The 20,517-nt window shown below is 33.1% G+C and overlaps 3 protein-coding genes across 5 annotated transcripts; 1 reads left to right on the top strand and 2 right to left on the bottom strand.

Moving 5' to 3' along the window:
• Positions 1 to 2,863: 2,863 nt before the first annotated feature.
• Positions 2,864 to 11,182, top strand: LOC115241236 (troponin C-like). 2 transcript variants are annotated; one of them, XM_029816894.1, is made up of 6 exons: positions 2,864 to 3,156; positions 4,381 to 4,411; positions 6,364 to 6,507; positions 6,783 to 6,902; positions 7,941 to 8,072; positions 9,131 to 9,795. In XM_029816894.1, the coding sequence occupies exons 1-6, from the start codon at positions 3,154 to 3,156 to the stop codon at positions 9,157 to 9,159; spliced, it is 459 nt and encodes a 152-aa protein (XP_029672754.1). In that variant the 5' UTR covers positions 2,864 to 3,153; the 3' UTR covers positions 9,160 to 9,795. The 2 variants fall into 2 exon arrangements, with proteins under 2 accessions (XP_029672754.1, XP_029672753.1); XM_029816893.1 differs by having other exon boundaries at positions 2,964 to 3,177; positions 9,131 to 11,182.
• LOC115241233 (NCK-interacting protein with SH3 domain) lies at positions 9,433 to 14,957 on the bottom strand. Of its 2 annotated transcripts, none has more exons than XM_029816890.1 (9): positions 14,613 to 14,957; positions 14,319 to 14,512; positions 12,687 to 13,580; positions 12,170 to 12,372; positions 11,979 to 12,082; positions 11,686 to 11,904; positions 11,428 to 11,600; positions 11,229 to 11,326; positions 9,433 to 11,136 (listed from the first exon to the last, which is right to left on the bottom strand). In XM_029816890.1, exons 1-9 carry the CDS (start codon positions 14,635 to 14,637, stop codon positions 11,046 to 11,048), a joined length of 2,001 nt encoding a protein of 666 aa, XP_029672750.1. In that variant the 5' UTR covers positions 14,638 to 14,957; the 3' UTR covers positions 9,433 to 11,045. The 2 variants fall into 2 exon arrangements, with proteins under 2 accessions (XP_029672750.1, XP_029672748.1); XM_029816888.1 differs by lacking the exons at positions 14,319 to 14,512; positions 14,613 to 14,957 and adding exons at positions 13,695 to 13,888; positions 13,989 to 14,206.
• Positions 14,958 to 15,236: 279 nt separating this feature from the next.
• On the bottom strand, positions 15,237 to 18,567 carry LOC115241234 (transcription initiation factor TFIID subunit 5). Its single transcript, XM_029816891.1, has 11 exons — positions 18,380 to 18,567; positions 18,018 to 18,203; positions 17,686 to 17,888; positions 17,407 to 17,603; positions 17,106 to 17,310; positions 16,918 to 17,037; positions 16,704 to 16,849; positions 16,493 to 16,630; positions 16,028 to 16,221; positions 15,648 to 15,939; positions 15,237 to 15,575 (listed from the first exon to the last, which is right to left on the bottom strand). The coding sequence occupies exons 1-11, from the start codon at positions 18,440 to 18,442 to the stop codon at positions 15,361 to 15,363; spliced, it is 1,959 nt and encodes a 652-aa protein (XP_029672751.1). The 5' UTR covers positions 18,443 to 18,567; the 3' UTR covers positions 15,237 to 15,360.
• Between the last annotated feature and the right edge of the window lie 1,950 nt (positions 18,568 to 20,517).

The following is a 20,517-nucleotide window of genomic DNA, read 5'->3' as shown; positions in this document are numbered from 1 at the left end:
TGCTTGCACAAAAAATATATTTATCAAATAAAACTCAAAATTAAACGACTATATTAAATAATAAATGTGAAAAATAAGACATGTAACTTCGCAAATAAAACGGTTCTGTTCTGTCTACGTCGCATATATTTGTGAGCGCACATTCTGATGAAATCTTAGCGGCTAAATATATCAAAATGCACTAAATTAGATTGTTTTCAAAGCAGATAAACAAATTTTGTTTTTGTTTCGAAGAACGAATAATACCCGCGAAGTATTTACATTCGATTGGTTGGCGAACAAGCGAATGTTAAGCTGTGTATATCCTATACATATAGTAGATTATAATTTCTAGTAGTAGCTATTTGTAACACATCCTCAAAAAATTGAAATGATAAAAAAGTGAAAGAATTATATTCTTCAATTAATTTTAAGCTAACTTTAATAGATTTTTAACTCTCGAGGCTTGATTACAAAGATATGCAAACTGTGAACATTTTTGCTGAGGAAATATTTAAGAGCTCAAATCGGCGAAAGAAAAGGCTATCGCAAAATGATATGGTCAAAATGCATAACTCTAAATTGATTACCATATAGCGGACTTTGGCGATGTTTTGTGCGTAAAATTAATTAAGCATCAGCAATGGATGATAAGCGTTTAAGCAACGAAATATACAAACATAGAAATATAAAAAATTTATATATATGTATATAACGGTTGTTTATTGTTTTCATGTAGAGCACTGTCCGCGCAGAGATTCTCTGCTGGCAAGTGTCCATGCGCTCTTTTATGTCTCATCGCTCATTTCGATCCTGTCAAAATGTCCGGAAATCTACCTGGCACATGTTCGCGAAAATACGAGATATGAGATGTGTATCTTACTGCATTTGACGTTTTTTTTCATTGTACGCGATATTAAATATAATTTCTCGAATATTAATACAAATACCAACGATATCTAAAAAATATAATGCTTCAGTTTTAATGTCTTGCAATATTAATTAACCGGTTAATTTTAACTGATTAAAAAGGAATATAGAATGAACGTTACGAGATACGCGTTTACCAATATCTAATTTAATGGAGATATTTCTTCAGACGGAAGTCGAGAGAAATTGTGAATTATAGGAGGTCAATATAGAGGTCTTTCCTTTTTGACATTGATTGTGAGATGTGTTAATTAATTTTAAACATATTTGCATTAACCCGCATTTGTAAATATGCATCATAAGAATACAACTAAACAATAGAGATTTTATCGATATTAGATATGAGATGTAAAAGAATGTGTTATATAAAATGTGGAACGTACTTCCGGACTGAAATCAATTTTCTTGTTCATTTTCACTTTAAAACAAATCGTCAAATATTCGACCGAATGTAAATCCAAAAGTATCGGGTATGATGAATTTTATTGCAATATTATATATGATTATGGCGTAATACGACAGCTGTACTGTTGACGAATATTCGTTGACTAAAATTCTATGCCGGAGAACTTTGTGTATATATTGTATACTTTTGCAATAATGTGTAATATCACAAGAACGCAGAATTATTATTGTAAAATGAAATAACGTTCTTTCGAAAGAAAGGTAATATTCTAATTTAAAAAATTACAATGTATAATGTTATACCTTATATAATGTATCCTCTGATTACAGGGAAGTCACAGTTTTTGTTTTTGCAAGAAAGAGATTAAACACAGAGTGATTATTTTTTGATTGAATTATCCGTCGCTTTCGCTTCTATTGTTGTGAAGGTTTTTGTCCCGATTCCAAATGGCGAGTCTGACATCGATTTATCCGGTGCACCATACGCTCCTACGTTTTACTGTCGCTTACTCTAACCGCAGGATTTTCATTCTCTATTTTCGTACCACTGCAGTACATCGCTACGTTCTCTCGCAGGAGAGAACGGTTGTAATCATACAATATAAGCGATCTAATAAAAACTCGTTAGAATACCACGTTTTCATATTACATACTTGCAAAAATCTATAACAATAATTTATTTTATTATGAATTATTGTCTGCTTCTCTGTTTTATTATACAAGTCACACTTCTTACGCAAATAATTTTACAAGTCGTTATTTAAATTGTAATCATGTCTTCAACAAATTTTTGCATTAGTTATCACTAATTTTGTACAATTAATTATACTCGTAATAATTATTAGTTTTGTGTGAATAATTTCTCAAAAAGAAATGTTTATAAATTTTAAATCTTCGCGAATCGTTGAGTTTTGCATCAAAGTTCTTTGATTAATCTATCTTGGCTTAGGATACAAAATAATACGAATGAACAGATATGTATACTTAATTAAATCTAATCGTATTAATCGCACAGTGTGACACTTTCCCTAATATTTCCTACTTTCCGTTAAAGTAGGATATATTTAAACTTAAAAAATTATAAGAATGCAAAACATTTTGTTAGATTTATTTTTTAATAATAAATGTTTTTCTAAGCTCGAAACTTCGAGCTACTTTCTCCTTGTAAATTTTGAATTATCTTTCAGGGAATGTAATCTAAAAATTATATTTCTCATAACTTTTTTTTCAGTTCGCGTCGAAAGAGAGAGAGAGAGAAAAAGAGAGTGATTTGAATTATCTTTCAGGGAATGTAATCTAAAAATTATATTTCTCATAACTTTTTTTTCAGTTTGCGTCGAGAGAGAGAAAAAGAGAGTGATCGCATATGATCGCAGGGATAAAAGTAATTTAATTGGAATAATGATCCTTCGCCATCGTTATTGGATCCCGCGGATGAATTCGAGATGAGGAGAAGCCCAGCCCCAGTATCCGCGATCTGCGAGAGAACACCGCGACTGTACGTACGTCGTACGGCATCCCAGAAATAGCGCAAGCGCCTTCCCGAAGGCTTTGTGGACCACCGAACAGACATGGACCGACGATTGGCTGGAGCTTGCGGGGTGCGGACTGCGACCGGTACGCAACCGCTATATAGTCCTATTCGAATATTACCGCGGCATCGCGTCGTCTCGCGGCAGTGCGTTTAATCGGTGGCCCGCAAAAGAGATTCTCTATTCTTCCTTTGGAATTGCTCGTTTTCATTTGCTCTAACTCGGACGTGTCAGGCAATTGCGAGACTGCACAGTAATATCTTGGTGTTTTAAGTAGAATAAAAAAAGTCCATATCGCGCCACCATCATGGTATGTTCTATCGATGATATTGTAAGTCGTCGCCCTGGTAAACATACACGTTTTCCTACTGTCTATCTGTACTCTAGTTATTTGTTGTATTTTTTTAACCGTCTCTTTCTTTCTCTCTTTATCTCTCTTTCTGACTATTATTTAAAAAAAAAAAATTATATCTTGCACGTTACCGCCTGGGTATTTAACTTTAGTTCACTTTCTCTAATCCGTTTCTATAAATTTCGCTTGTGTATCCTTTTTGTTTTATTTTTTATGCATCATGATTCAGTAACGATTAACATGTATCGTGTAGCTCGGATTTTATAATAGTCTAATTAATGTAGTAATCTAATGGTATGCTAGGCACGCGCGTAAAGTACCTAATCGATCGGCCACTTCCGGCTGATTATGAGAGAGATATTTTGGAACCGCGATGGATGGAATTCTGGAAAAACGTGATTGTTTCTTAGACGGCGAGTCAATTCGATCGCCACTTTAATATTATCTTCGAAAATAATAATATGTATTTTACTATTTCAAATATACTGTTAAATGAAAGAGATCTTCCTTTACGATCGTCATATAAAGTTACGATGGATTTATTTAAAGTGGCGGTTCGAACAAGTCCATTTTGATCAATGAATTATTATCGGTAAAATCGAATAGAGAGAGGGTAATTGAAACATTCGGATAAGTAAAACAGTGATTCTGTAATAAACTGCATAATTATTGTAAAATCATTAAAAATAGAAAACGCAGTACATGATTTACTTAAATGTGATTATAATTCAAAAATCATAATTATAATTATAATTATTTTATTAGCTAAGAATCTCAATTACTCTATCTATAACGTATTGCATGCGTGCGGAGACTTCTGAAGTTTTCATAGATGTAACTAATTTCGAGATGTTGGAGTATAATTTTGCGTAAAATATCTCCATATTTAAAATCTTTAATTTGAGAAGTAAAGATAAACTCAATTGTTTAAAAAAAAAAACACATCTGTTGAATGAGTTTTAACAGTGCACGAATGTTTCTTCCAAAAGTAACTGCGTCAATTCTTAATTGAACGTATCAAATCTACTCAAAGTCTTTAACAACTTGTGCATAATACTTTAATTAATGAGAATGATAAAAATGTTCACTATAGATATATCTTTCTAAAATATATATTTTATACTCAGTAATAATTATAATTATATTTCGTATCTTTTATCGTATCTGTTGCGATGTTTACAGGCTGACGAACTGCCGGCGGAACAAATTGCCGGTACGTATTCTTAACAGCTCGTTAAGAATAATCCCTAAAGTAAAATCGCACTAACACATTTTCAAACTCGTATAATATCATTTTAAGACGAGATAATCGAATCGCCGTCATCTATTAATCTTGTCATTGATATAATAAAATAGCATATATATTTCAAGAAGATCCATGAAAAACAAACATTGTAAAATGTGTTGACCAAAAGTGCAGAACAAATAGACATAAATCTATAGTCAAACTTATCTGTAAAACCGCCAAGAATTTAAAACGTAATATAATGTTATGTGTCAAAGATTGATATAGAAGCTATATATTTTACGCAATCTGTTATTTGCGATTTATTATTACGTAGCATTTAATTGTTGAAAACTATGTCGATTTAAAAGATCTGATATATATATCAATCTTTGGTTTCCTTCCTTCTGATAAAGGAAAATACAAAGATCGTATCGCAATGTAAAAGCGTTTTCGACATCACGACAGTTCGTCGCTCGGAAGATGGGGTATAACACCAATTGACGTCGAGCCCGGATAAATTTTCATTTCGCTTTCGCCGAGTCTTTACATCGAGTTTATTTACGCTTTAATCCGATCGGGGGCAGCTGCGGAGAGTGTGTCTATGTATAGCTATCCCCGAAAAGCGCACGGCGGGTCTCCCAGCCGAGACGAGGGAATATCTCGCGTGCAGACGATGATCGATTCTACGAATACGCATGTGTATCGAAATGATAAAAATAGGAAGGAGAGAACGAAAAGTTACTCTTCAGAACGGAAGGCCAGAAAAATGGGCGACCGACCGTCGTTTCCAGCTGTTTGCGATCGTCGTATCATATCGACCAAGAGAGAGGAATTTCAAAATGTTTGGAGACGCGCGTTCTCGCATGAATCAAGCTCTCTCTTTGCAACGAAATAACGTTTAAGAGAGGGAGAGAGAGAGAGAGATAACTCTATGTGCTACAAATATAGCTCGAACCATACAATTCTCCTCGAGGGTACCGAAAATACACTCCAAGGCGTAATTTTTCTCATATTTGGTTGATAATGAAATTAACGCGATGTATCAATTAATAAATATTAATTAGATTATAAAATATTAGATATTGTACATTAATTAAATATTAATATACATTAGATGTACATTTTTTAAATATTTTGTACGAACTGTCACGAGAGAGAGATTGGCTTATCGCCGAATAATTTTGTATTCGGAGTGAAAATGAAGGAGACTAGTCGCGCGAAAAACGGTGAGGTAATATGATACCAGTAAAGTGTCAAAAGCTCGTGAATTTTGGACTTTATAATCATTCGGCGGAGTGAAATATATAATTTAAATTCATCTGACGTCGCGACACACACGCGGAATCGCAGATAATTGCGGTAATCATGTAATTGCAAAATTTCCGAAGGGTTCTGATAAACAATCTGATCATGCAACCCCGCAATGGTGTATCAAGCCAAATAAGCTCAGCATCAGCTGCCCCGTGCTGACGGAAGGACGTTAACATTCGGTCTAAATCCGTATCGCCGCGGCGTTTAATGTCTTTAGCCGGATGACTTATTGTTGGCGAAACTAATCTCGTAAAAGAGGCTATTCTGCCTTTTACCAACTTCATTAATAACTATCTTTAACTATAAATATAACTATTGTAACTTTTCTAACTGAACCTTCGATTAAAATCTGTCGAATTTTAATCTTGAAATGCTACTTTTATTTTGTATTATTTCGATACTTTTTTCTTAATTTCTAATATTTTTCTCCAGATTTTGATCGGACAATGAAAAAAAAAATTATATACCAGAAAAATATATAAAAATGTTGATTATATATAAAATCCTAGTTTCGGGAAAAAAAATTTTTCTATAAAAATTCGAATGTGTTAATAGTTTTTAAAATTTATTTGTCTATTTCCTCAACAATTATTTTGGCAGATATAAAAGCAATTTACGTTTTGCAGTTCTGCGCAAAGCTTTCGACAGCTTCGACAGGGACAAGAGCGGCAGCATCCCCACTGACATGGTAGCCGATATTCTTCGGCTAATGGGCCAACCGTTCAACAAGAAAATTTTGGACGAACTCATCGATGAAGTTGATGCCGATAGTAAATATCACATCGTTTAATATTTAACGCAAGCAGAGTTAGAGAGCAGAGATAAAACATACGATGAAGTTTATTTAAAGAATATTAATGACAGAGTTAATAATGACCTGTTTACTCCTCTATTTTCGACGTGTTTACAAATCCATAATGCGATCTTGATGCAGATTGTTGTCGAATGTCGCGTAATTTAATTTATTGTATAATCCGTCTCACAGAATCTTATTTATAGAATTTCGCGCGCACAATCTCTCTCTTACACTAGTCTTTACTTACAGAATCTGGACGGCTTGAGTTTGAGGAATTCGTCACGTTGGCGGCGAAATTTATTGTTGAGGAAGACGCAGAAGCTCTGGAAAAGGAACTTCGAGAGGCTTTCAGACTCTACGACAAGGAAGGTATAACAAATTGCTCGCGTAAACAGTTTTAATAGAGAAACGAGATTTCGCATTATTTACGCATCGTTAACGTGAGGTGATGACATCGCTGGCAATTCGCTGATCGTTTTGGTAATGACTATATTAAATTCAATGATTTCGAAAGCAACGATAAACCGTTAGAAACGCTAAAGCAATATGATCCGCACGATCCACGTTGACACATTTTATCATAGCATGTCATATCGCGTGATATTATAATTAATTCATTATAACACTGATTTGGAATATCTTTTCTAATTTTTTTAATATATAAACATCAAGATTTGTCTATTTTTAATATATCTCCGATCACATATTGTGAGAATATTAAATCCAACTGTCAGCATTGCGATAAAGCGCTGACGATCTCTCGAGATTATTATTTTCGCGTTTTCTTTTATTGTTAGACATATTTTAAATCGAAAAGTGTGTCTGTATACTATATATTTTCTATAGCTAATCTATAAAATTACACGATGTCTTCCTAAGTGTAGCGGATATCTTGTTTCGTAAAATCAACAAAATCAATCTCACAGTGAGGAAAGACATATGTGACAAACGTGTGACAAGGAAACGTCGGGATACAAACAAGCGCATTAAGCTCGCATCATATGTGAACGTAAAAATAAGCCGGCTACGCGGAGATTCCCAACGGACTCACCTCATGTGGCGGCCGAAAGCCAAGAATGTCGTAACACATCTTTCATGAATTACGATTATGTCGAAAGCACAGGGCGTATGTATTTTAACGTGTTTAGCTCATACTGGGAAAACAAATTATCCGCTTTACGGAACGGATAAATTTTGCAATTACATACAAATCTATTGTTCGCATCAAGTGAGAGATAGAAGGGCAAAGAATGAGAATTATACACCGAAGACGATACTTACGGACATACGGCAAATAATGAAACAACGTGTAACGATTATTAACGACTTCTTAGCAATTTTGGTATTTAATCATGGAATTTAAATTACTCGAATATTATTTAAATCTGCAATTTTTTACTCACTTAGGTAATGGCTACATCCCAACGACGTGCTTACGTGAGATCCTGAGAGAATTGGATGATCAATTGACGAATGAAGAATTGGACATGATGATCGAAGAGATTGACTCTGATGGCTCCGGTACAGTTGATTTCGACGGTACGTTTTCTTCTATTGTTTCTCTTTTTTCTTTTTTCCGCGGTAAGCAATCCCTTTTGAGAAAATAACAAAATGTAGAACACATCTTTTTGATTGCATAGCTTTGAAGAGAAATAATTTAATTTTCTTACAAAAGCATTTCGTTTCGTGATATTTTCCAACTTTAATGAGAGGAATGTCGTGTTTATTACTGTTGAATTAAAAGATTCCCTGTTTTATTTCTTTGAGAACCGGCATCTATTTTCGTGCAAACTTGAACGAAGGAAAGCCGAGTGGTTTATTCATATGCGAAAGAACTGGCAGATCGAGGATATGTAATGTCACTGATCCCGCGACTACCTATTTTTATATTCGTACTTAACAAATCGCGGCGATTTATCAAAATCACACATCCGTTCCAATTCTTGATGAATTTCACATGTGATGCTCATAAATATAGAAACGTAAGGTAACAGTCCTGCAAGAAATAGGCATATTAGAAACGATTGAAATTTATTTTCTGAAAAGATATCCAGAGAGCACATATCTCTAAAAGATATCTAAAAATGACTTAAAGACGTCTTATCATCCTTTAGACATTTTTAAAATGTCTTTTGCTCTCCTTGTGCTATCTGGGTAGAGTCTTAATTTTCGTACATTACCAGTCCGTATTTCTTATGAGCGATTAAATTAATGATCTTTTTAATTCGTGCAATGAAACAGTTTAATGATGTACAAAATATTAATACATACATATAAAAGAATTACTCAACGCAACAGAAAAAACTTTATTATATAAGACATATCTTAATTATTATTAAAGAATTAAATTAAGTAATTCTATCAAAAGAATGAAAATTAAAAAAAAACAATATAGAAAGAAATAAAAACAAAAACATTTAAAACATACTTTAAAATTTTAAAATAATCCGTGATCTTAAAAATCTCTAAAGAAATTAATTATCAATTAAACTGTCAGCAGAGAAAAATCCCATTAAAATTATTATCAAATTAGTTTAAGGCAAGGCTAAACATAAATTGCTTGCTTTAAACTTACATTATATTCTTTTTCGTTTCAGAGTTTATGGAGATGATGACCGGCGAATAGTTACCTCGAATGAATGGTGAACTGCTTTTGGATCCAAAGACATATGTGCATGCAATCATTACATTGAACTGATCATTCACATGTTTATGATGATGACGAATCAATGCGCAGGAAAAAAATTTATTCGTACAAATATCCTTCCATTTTGTGATTAGTCATCGAAAGAAAATTCCTGCCATGAACATTACATCGAATGAATATTCCCTGCTTTTATACACACGTCATATTTATTATGGTAAACAAATTTTACTTTCATATACTAAACCCTTAGAGTTTTTTTTTTGTTAAAAAAATCAATATATTTATTGTTATTAATAAAACAAGATAAAAATCTTATATTTTCTGTTGTTTGACAATACGAATAATTTTCCTCTTATGCGCGTGTGTTTCGTTATACGAGACGAGAAATTTTTAATGTTTCTCGACTTAAATCTGAACCTGAAATTTCTACACTTAAGTAAATCTCTTTTTTCATGTTAGTTCGACTCTGAGGCTGTTCAATATAGAAAACATATACCTACTTTTATCATATTATTTTTTAACGACATTTTTTAGTCCATTTGTAAAACTAAATGTAACGCAAATTATGTAATCTAACATCTATTTTTGTCCAGTTTGTTTATATATATATTTGTCTATATATTTTGTTTATATATATTTCTTTTATTTTCCTAGTTTTTAGACATGGAGAAATACTTTATTTCTGAGTGCTTCTTAACAATATTCCGATCATACAAATATCTCGAATAGTTATATCTGTCATTATAACTATTATAAATTTTACTATTACTAATATAAATTTTACTATTACTAATATAAGTTTTCTATTGAATAATTAGGTTAAATCATGAATTACTAATGATGAGAAAAAGAGGAAATGTCAATACCTTGCCTGAGGATTATCAGCTAAACTTTTTATTTATTTAACATTCAATTAATCACAATAAATTTGAGATTCCTTTATAATTGACATGTTGACAGTTGCAAACATAACATAGAATAACATGCTTCAAAAAATATAGTCACTAATTATAGACTAGCAAGTTTACCGATAGCACAGTGGCACCTAGTAAGTCTTATAAGTAAATTCACGAGAAAGTTTTCCTATCTAAACTTTATTTTATATAATTAAAACAATTTTTAAATAACGGCATTGTATTCAGATGTGAAAGTACTTGTCTTACTGAAAAATAAGCTATATATAAACTAGAATTTAATTTCTATGACTTAGAATATTATTCTGACACATATATGTGGACTAGATTATATATATTTTACGAAGAAATACTGCTATATATAATTTTATATAATTGATTTTTATCCATCTTTTAACAATACATACAGAGATATATGTATATCAGCTGTATGTTTATATTAAACTTTATCTCTCAATACATAATCTCTATATATAAATTAATATGGAGATTAATTATACAACTACTAAAGATATAATTTAGTTATGCAAATATTGGAATGCTTTTAAATATCAATGGTCCTCGTAATAAGAGTGAAAAGGACTTCTTCGTTATTTCATGTGTTATATATAAATAATGCGTTATATATAATAATTTTGCGCGAAATAGTTATCTCTTCACTCTAAATACTTATAATTTCATCTAAATATATTACAACAAACGACATCTTGTAGCACCACAACCGAATGAAGACATTTATGGCAGTCATAAAACATATCGTCGATATTTCGTGAATTGTGCGCATTTCGCTATTTCCTTTACTAATTGTAAGATTAAAATAAAATAAGCCAGGACTAACAAAAACTCATTGCGTGAGTTTGATTTCTTTTTAATAAATTCACAGATCTATACTTAGACGAGAGTTTGCAAGTCATCTTCCTCTAAATCTTGATCAGAGGATGAAATTAAATGTCACATCTTAAATAAATGTGGAAATTCGTTGCTAATTTCGCGTACTACTTTCTGATCTTCTTGGCTCTCTGTTGTTTCCTCACAGAATATTCTAGGACAGAATACAAAATGTAATAAAATAAAATTTGATACAAAAATATTTGCGATAAGTTGTAATACACGGCATATAACTATGTGTCTTACCTTGTGAAACATTTTAACAAATCTTCAGATCGATGACGATGCTCGTTATAGCTCGAGGTACGTAGAACTCGACGGCAAAGCTCTAAATATTGTCTACGCTGTTATTACATTAAAGATAAATACAAATATTAGATATATATCTAAAATATTTTTCACAAGTTCAATGTAAACATTTTTATCACACAACATAATGCAATACCTTATCACCCGGGAACATATCGAAAAGTTGCCGTAGAATAATGTCAATGAGAACTTTTACATCATTGGTGTAAAAGAGACTTGCTATGGCATCATTACTAAATAAGTCGATAAAAAGTTTCAATACAGAATGCGGCGGTTGAGGCTCATGATCAAATATTCGTACCGGATCCTCTGCGATAAGTTAAAAATCAGTTTGTCAGTTCGGGCGAGTCAGTCATGTCAGTTTTGCGACATTATTTGCATTACTAAAATTCACCTTCTCTGTTAAAAAGGAATAAAATTTTTTCAGTGAAAGTCTTGGCCACAGTCCGTTCACGTAAAGCATTTAGAACCATATTCTCAGAAGTTGTAAATTGCAGATTGTAGGATAATATTAAATTTATGAACAAGTCTGGAATCTGATCCTCTAAATCTGTATCAGGTGGTGTTTCTATCAAGTCCAGGAGGAATGATATAAAATCTGGACCGAGTTGTTCTGTAATAAAATTCATAAGAGAAAACATATATTTTAATTTTTATTTTCAATGATATTATTAATTTTTTACTCACCCAAATGTGTAACTGGCATGGGTTCACCCATTGAAAAGATCATTGTAAGTAGTAAAGAGGAATAATTTAATCTTACTACATTTCTGGGATTACTTCTCATATCTCTACAAAAGCACATATAATTGAGAATTTTATTCATTATTTAAATGTTACAGTTTATTATTAAATATTCTAAATTTATATCGCAGTACCTTGCTAATTCCATTGGTAAAATACTATTTAACATTATAGTTAGAACCACTGAATCCAAACTGCACATAACACCAAATGATTGCAACAACAATTGTCTAATAGTCCATCTTGTTTCCATTTGATAATACTGTATCAATATTGTTGCTCCATTGTATCGATCTTGCCTCAAAACATATCTCGATACATTTGCATCAGCATTGGTCTATTCAATAAAGAAAATACATGTATGAATATTAATTATATAATAATATAATAAGCAAATGTCTATATTTATATCATATATTTAATGCTAACAATTATATTATATATATATATAATGTCCCATACCCGAAAGTAGAAATATGGAATGGTAAAGACTGCAATGTCTTTAAAAATGCATATATTGATTCAAACTAAAAAAAAAAATTTAATTGAAGGGGATTAAAAAGAATTAGGAATATGTAATTTCGAGATCCAAGTATTAAGTATATGATATTAACATCTTAATTCAAATATTCTACTGCTCATAAAACATACCAATATTTCGGTTAGTTCTTTGATATATTCCACGATGATAGATTCATCTTCGTAAAGCATCCAACTCCTTTGCTGTGAATCTTCCTTGCATGAAGTCAGTTCGGTAAAAATTATTCTCAACCTATTAGCATCATAAGTTTCTTCTATACTCATTTTTGACACAGTCAATGGTGTTTGTAGCTGATGCAACAAAGCATCGAGATAATGACTCACAGTTTCTGGCAGCAACTGTTGTAGGCCAGAGACCACGACTGTGACTGCTACCTTTGACATTTCATGACTAAGTTGAGTATTTTTTCGTACTTGATCGAGCAGTTGGTAAGCGCTTCGCGAATTGATGGCTTGTAATGATGAATTGCTCTTAACAGGCGAGCCATTTTTAGCTGGCAAGTTGCATTTAGTCGGCGAGCTACTACATATATTTTGCATGCTACCCTGGGAGGAGCTTTTACGAACATCTGTAACCTGTGTCTGCACTTTTTGCACAGTATCTGAAGATGATTGACGAGGAAACGATTGTACGCGTTCACTTTCCGTCGTTGGTCGTTGAGATTGAGTAATTGTCTGAACGGCATCTGCATTTGCATTGCCATGAAGAGTGGTCCGTGCCGTTGCATAAGAAGTATTGCTCGGTACTGATCTAACATCCGCTTCTATATTATCACAAACAATCACCCCATCTGTTTCTCCAGGTATAATGCTACATTCAAAATCTGGCGGTTTAGGCGCCTGTCTCTTAAATTTTCTACCTAGTTCAATTTGTTTTTTCTTTTCCACCAGCTGTGTGTAAAGATCTTGCTTATCGGTATGGAGCGAGTCACCTTGTTTATTATTTTCTGTTTCCAAAGTTATTATACAGTCTTCCAAAAAATCAATCAAAAACTGAGGTTGGACCTAATGATTGATAACAATATAGAAGATATATGTATACACATACATATATATATACACATACATATATATATATATATATATGTGTGTGTGTTATATATGCATAAACAGTCATACTTTCACAGTGGTAACATAATTAGATGGTATATAGCCCAGTCGTCCTCCTCTATTTACAACCTGCCACCAATTCTTCTGTTTGACATTACGCTGCAGCAAGAGGAAATGCTCACCAACCCGGAAGCTGAGAGTCTTGGCGAATGTGGCCTTGAAGTCGTACAAGGCCTTAACTACCTCGTGTCCGTTGTCCGTAGCTATGTAAAATAAAATACGGTCAAGAAAGTATATATCTCGAAGATAGAAAAAATCAGCACTCTAGAGAATGCAAACGTATGTAACATGCTTTCAACTCACCTAACCTTGCACTATTATCGTCCATCGTGTTAGAAAGTGAAACGCAACGGTTTCACGCGAGGCAACGCCCGAAAGTGACAATTGGAATGCCGGAGAACTACTTACTTACTTTCATTTACGCGCGGACATTTTTATTTATTCGCCACCTACTTGCCTATTTGCTGTCAACAGCTTTTTACCGTTTGGTTGAGTTCTCTCTATATATATTTTGTGTGTGTAATGATTGATAACAATATAGAAGATATATGTATACACATACATATATATATACACATACATATATATATATATATATATGTGTGTGTGTTATATATGCATAAACAGTCATACTTTCACAGTGGTAACATAATTAGATGGTATATAGCCCAGTCGTCCTCCTCTATTTACAACCTGCCACCAATTCTTCTGTTTGACATTACGCTGCAGCAAGAGGAAATGCTCACCAACCCGGAAGCTGAGAGTCTTGGCGAATGTGGCCTTGAAGTCGTACAAGGCCTTAACTACCTCGTGTCCGTTGTCCGTAGCTATGTAAAATAAAATACGGTCAAGAAAGTATATATCTCGAAGATAGAAAAAATCAGCACTCTAGAGAATGCAAACGTATGTAACATGCTTTCAACTCACCTAACCTTGCACTATTATCGTCCATCGTGTTAGAAAGTGAAACGCAACGGTTTCACGCGAGGCAACGCCCGAAAGTGACAATTGGAATGCCGGAGAACTACTTACTTACTTTCATTTACGCGCGGACATTTTTATTTATTCGCCACCTACTTGCCTATTTACTGTCAACAGCTTTTTACCGTTTGGTTGAGTTCTCTCTATATATATTTTGTGTGTGTGTGTGTGTGTGTGTGTATGTGCGTACATACATCACCACACAGATCGTGTTTTATATATCTATGATCGACACGTTTACTACCATACTACCGCCGTTCACCCGTACGCTCGAATTACAAAATCTTGCCAATTATCGATCGCAATGCATCATTTCGCTCAACCTCGATGTTGCTTTTTATTTCAATTTTTATTTACACATTTTCCGATCTCATAATAATGTGCAATGACGATTGTATGAAATGAGAGAGGATTATATAAATAAAAATGTGTGTGTGAATAAATAAATTTCTCTGCTAATATTTTAGTAAAATGTAACTTCTTATTAATTTATCGCGTTTATAAAAATGGACTAAATATTTTTTTTGTTATAAAAGTGTTAGTAATATATATACACACACAAAAATAAATAAATGGGAAAGATTTATTAATGCTTCATGATCATTTATATTACACTTAATATAATTTATGATATACTTAATATGTAATTCGAATCCTCTATACATATAAAACAATGAATCTGAGACGTAATAAATTACGTAGAATCGAACATACCGATACCCAGCAGTAAATTTCTACGTGAAAAATGTATTGTCAGAACAGATGTATTTTTTGTAGCAAAAGTACGCAACAAATAGGATTCTGCATTAGTTTTCACATCTGGATTGTGCGAAACATTCACATCTTCTAGACTCATCTCTTCTGCTAACTTTGTGAAATCCCATAATTTCAGTGCATAGTCTAAGGATCCTGGCAAAATAACAATCTACTATTGACATCTGTTTCGTTTAATCTGGAAATATTAATGAATAGAGCAAATACCTGAGACGAGAATATTGCCGTCTCGACTAAACGACAAGCAATGAATATTATTCGTATGTCCCGACAAGGCTGCGACCAGATGACCATGCGCTAGGTCCCATACGAGTACGCGATGATCGGCACCGGCTGAAGCCAAAAATCGTCCTTCCGTTGAAAAAGCTAGAGAAAAAATCGGTCCTTTGTGCCCGGTCATTAATCGAACTTGACTGCCGGTCACACAGTCCCATAATCTTACAGTCATGTCGCTCGAACCAGTTGCGACGTAATTCGAATTTGGATGAAACTGGATTACCTATTAAAAATATAAATAATAAGATATCGATCATTTCGATCAACAACTAAATAAATAACTTAATCAATATCGATAAATGTTAACTCACATCAACATCTGAGTAATGACCAGCAAATATTCGTAATGGTTGATGAGAATCGGTTGCCCATAGTCTGGCAGTTTTATCGTTTGAGGCACTTGCAAAGTAATAACCGTGCGGTGAGAATCTTACACACCACACAGGAAATAAGTGACCTTTGTAACACACGACACATGTCCATGTATGGAGTGACCATAGTCTTACTAAAACAATCATTATAAATTATTACAGAAATTCTTTATATAGAGGGAAAGGGAAAGAATCAAAATTAATATTCCAAGAATTATTAACACAACTTTTCCAAAACATTCGCGTGTGTATATCTACGCGTTATATTAAGAATAATCTTTATATGTGTGTTAAAATTACAACTTTTGATATTTTTTTATTTTCTTGTGAATTATCTTAAACATATATCTATATATATGTAAAACAAAAGTTAATTAAGTATACAGTGTAAGATGTGAAACTCACTTGTAGTATCTTCTGATGATGAAAGCAAAAGATTTCTATCTGGACTAAATGAAAGGCTATAAATTGGTCCACTATGACCATAAAGATTTTTTGTAATTTCAGATGTTCTATCATCCATCATTCTAACCAGCACATCCTCTGTAATGTTTCTTATAATATGCATTTTGGAATAATATAAATGGAAAAATTTTATTTCGATTTTATGTTCTACCTGATTCTTGCTTGACTTCTGATAATTGTTCGCCAGTCTTCATCAACCTCAATTTTTGTGGAACTAAGCTCCAAACTTTTATACCAGAATCACTGAATCCAATAGCTAATAAACTTGAGTCTTCTGCTACTTCTGCCGCCGTTACACTAAATATTATAATATAATATAAATGCAAATAAAAAATTTAAAACAAAATTTGATTACATCTACTTACGTATGAACCGTGTTCAGCAATGTATAAAAACATATAGATGGTAGCATATCTGGTCCTAGAATAACTCTTTTTGAGGCTTCCCTTAACGCCTTAACTTTTTCAAGTTTATCTGCATCCTTCCTAAAGATATGATTTGTATATGACAAGTTATAGATACAACAGTCCTTAAAAAATTCAGTTTATCTTACAGATTAGGTAATGGCATTCTGCCGACAGGTGGTGCATTTGGATCCGATTTGGTTTTTTTTGAAAACAAAGGATCTTTCTTAGCTTTCTTCTTTTTTGGTTTATCTCCATCTCCACCACCTGTATCGTCCTCTTCTTCTTCAGCTGGCGCTACACACTGAATATCTGGTTCCTTTAAAAGTCCATAATAGACTTTGGCCTTGTTATCTGTAAAGTAACAATTTGATTAATAGATATCTTTTGCTATAAAGCACATAGATAAAAAACAATTTTTCTCTTAGAAATATGAAATGATTTTATTACCTTGTCTAGTAGCTTCGCCCACCATAGCTCCAGATGTTGCATCTATCTGTTCTTTATTGCGAGCAACACCCTCATACATATCAAAGTAAAGATGTTCCTGTATAATATTTAATAAAACACTATGTTTCTTTTCTTGCAAATGTCGTTTTAATATAGAAAGTGTATCCCTTGACATTCTAATTATAAACTGATTGGATCTGCAAATAAGCGATATGTCAGATGATATGTATAAATTATAACTTTGGTTTTATCAGACTTTTTTTTTACAGACACACTTACTTAAAAGTATCAGTTAATTCATTCCCTGCCATTTGCTCTCGTTTTGTTACATTGGATAATCTTTTCAAGTCATCTTGATAATATTCTTCTAAATTTCCACTGAATTTTTCCATGAGCTGTTTTGCCTCTCCAGAATGATTATTGTAAACTAATTCTAGATACATATGTACTAAAACTGGATATAGAATGGTCCCCAGTTCGTGCTATCATTATATAAAAAATACATAAATTAGAGATATTATAATATTATAAATTTATAATATTATCACATACTTAGTTATATGAAATACTTCATATTCATGGGTATGCCAATTTTTATAGTTTCAGTGTACCTTATAAATATCCAAAGCTCCTTCTACAAATTTTTTCAATTCGCTGTATGCTTTCTCATACTGTGCAGGGTCTCCCTCGCTCTTGTAAGCAGAAAGAACACTAGTCACTTCGGAATCAGTTTGCTGAGCTTCTTCAGCTGAGATATCTGTGAGATTAGCTTCTTTTCTAAACAATTCTTCAGTTCCCTAAAAAAAAGCATAGATTAACAGCTTAAAGCATAGATTAATAGATAATAGCTTTCTTTCATCAGTTTAATTATACACAAATTTATTTATTATATTTCTCATACAATAACATTTATTAATGCAGGCTAGAATACTTGTGAGAGAGAGGTAAAGAATATATTTCGCACGTAACTTACTTTTAAATTGTACTTCTTCAAGAGCTGTAAAACAGCTAGCATAGTGCTTTTATCGTTATCCATATTTTCGTGATTATTAATTATTAATAAAGTATTATAGGCAGATTTCTCTCTGCGAAATCTCGATAAAGTTTCAAACAGAGGAACCTAACCTCTCTTAAAACGAATATAGATAGCGGTACTAAACGAGATTTAATTCCTCGTCAGAACGTTGAGAGGCGCTTCGATCGGGATCGCTAGTTTCGATATTTCGAGAATCGCAATTTCGTATCTTCGATTGACTTCAAGTCGCAATCAGATACGGCACGGATCGCACGTATTCGAAATATTCCCGATCTTTTTTCCACGATTATTATCGTCTAAGAGTGAATTTCGCGCGCGCAAAAGTTTATCGGGAGTGTTTCTCTCAAATGTCGAAATGCTAAGTGTCGGTGATCCACCTCTGTGTAAGTCCGGAATCAATTATCCTCTTGTAATTTTATCCCAGGAAACACACATCGTCCTCGTCTAATTCAAGTTACGTACCTATATCTACCCTTTCGAAAATTTTATATATACAATATATATTGTTATAAAATTACAATCGCATATATATTTGGTAATATATATATATATATATCAATAACGGAACCCGGATCTTCAATCGCGTGATCGTTTACATTTTAAATGTATATCGCGAAAAAATTTTCTAGAGGGGGAAGGGGGGAAAAAGGGATACTGAGGACTTGAGAACATATATATTCTGCGGAATATTTAATTCTTTTAAAATTGAACAACGGTCAAAATACGATAATCTCAGTTGTCTTTTTACATGATTATTTCAATATATCGAATATTCTGACTCTGTATTTCTCTCTCTCTTTTTCTCTTGTTCGTGTATCGTTGTATGTACTATTTTACAGAGTTTGTATTATGTGATCTTCAAAAAGGGAGCCAATCACTGTGATTGGCTCGTGGCATCGATATTTCGAGAATCGCATGCAGGTATCGTACTATCCACTTACGGACTCGCTGCAACGAGCCGAGCGCTGTGATTGACCCGCTGCGTGACGTCATCGGTCGCTTCGAGAATCGCAAGCGATTCGATACATAGAGTTAACGGTTCGCGACGCGGCAGGTCGGATTCGAAAATTCGCTCCGCGTCTTTTTCGCGATATCGGTTAGAAGTTGAGTTTCACGCGCGAAATATCACCGGGAGTGTCAAGCGAAATGTCGCGCGTTAATCGTTACGTTAAATGTCACAGTTAATCGCGCATCGACATCGTAATCGGTTATGATCGGTCGCGGCAGGTCTGCGATTCGAATTTCTCCGTATTTCTCCTACTCCGAAAAAGTGGATTTCGCGCATAATTCGTCATCGTCGCGAGTGTTGAAAGAATAACGCAGTGCATAGTGAAGTGTATAGTGCGCAAAAAGGGTGAAATAAGTGTTAGTGATAGCCGATTGCATATTGGATGCATCGGCTCAGGATTCCGGGATACATGGATCATCGTTGCAAAATTTCTCGAGGGGGGAGGAGGAGGTAGCCGATTGCAGGGATCCCGAGATTCACCGGACACCGATGCAATAGCGCCATCAACGGTGAGTACTTTTCACATCTCTCACTGTCGATAAAGCTCGGTGTCGATAAGACCGCGCTTTACTTTACCGTTTATGGCGATCTTGTTTTTGCGCTACGCTTTGTTACCGACGAGATATTGCTAGGTACTGCGATATAAAATATGAACAAGCCCCGGCGCAAGTGTTGTAAAAAAGACTGCAATAGCTATAGTTGTATCTGTGGTCCAGAATTTTTCACTGATAATATTCAAGCATCTACACATATTTCAATATCGTTAAATAAACATTAAAATTTAACAATAATATATTATATTATTTTTTGTACTATTCATTAAAACAATTATTAATTATACGTCAATATAAAATAATAAGTTAATCATTTTTAAATCATCATGTAAGAAATAACTTAGTCATAATAAATTTATCACACTATAAACCCGTTGAATTTCGGATACTATAAGCATTAGTATTATATATATTATTTAAAATTCAAATACACTAATATCAAAGAATAATTACATTATTATAGAATTTTACAAGATAAATTATTATTACAAATTATTTCCAACTTTTTTATT

Source organism: Formica exsecta, unplaced genomic scaffold (genome assembly GCF_003651465.1).
Source record: "Formica exsecta isolate Colony F162 unplaced genomic scaffold, ASM365146v1 scaffold47, whole genome shotgun sequence".
Taxonomy (NCBI): domain Eukaryota; kingdom Metazoa; phylum Arthropoda; class Insecta; order Hymenoptera; family Formicidae; genus Formica; species Formica exsecta.
The sequence above is the reverse complement of the archived record's forward strand: the minus strand, read 5'-3'. Positions and strand labels throughout refer to the sequence as shown.

Bases quoted from the DNA above. Each gene is read 5' to 3' on its own strand.
- LOC115241236 (XM_029816893.1), top strand. From the start codon at position 3,154: ATGGTATGTTCTATCGATGATATT. The intron at 3,178-4,380 runs GTAAGTCGTCGC...CGATGTTTACAG, and splicing joins TATGTTCTATCGATGATATT to GCTGACGAACTGCCGGCGGA. The intron at 4,412-6,363 runs GTACGTATTCTT...TACGTTTTGCAG, and splicing joins GCCGGCGGAACAAATTGCCG to TTCTGCGCAAAGCTTTCGAC.
- LOC115241233 (XM_029816890.1), bottom strand. From the start codon at position 14,637: ATGGACGATAATAGTGCAAGGTTAG. The intron at 14,513-14,612 runs GTGAGTTGAAAG...TATTTTACATAG, and splicing joins CGATAATAGTGCAAGGTTAG to CTACGGACAACGGACACGAG. The intron at 12,373-12,686 runs GTATGTTTTATG...TTTATTGAATAG, and splicing joins AAGAACTAACCGAAATATTG to ACCAATGCTGATGCAAATGT.
- LOC115241234 (XM_029816891.1), bottom strand. From the start codon at position 18,442: ATGGATAACGATAAAAGCACTATGCTAGCTGTTTTACAGCTCTTGAAG. The intron at 17,889-18,017 runs GTACACTGAAAC...ATATAATGATAG, and splicing joins GAGCTTTGGATATTTATAAG to CACGAACTGGGGACCATTCT. The intron at 15,576-15,647 runs GTATTTGCTCTA...TTATTTTGCCAG, and splicing joins CGGCAATATTCTCGTCTCAG to GATCCTTAGACTATGCACTG.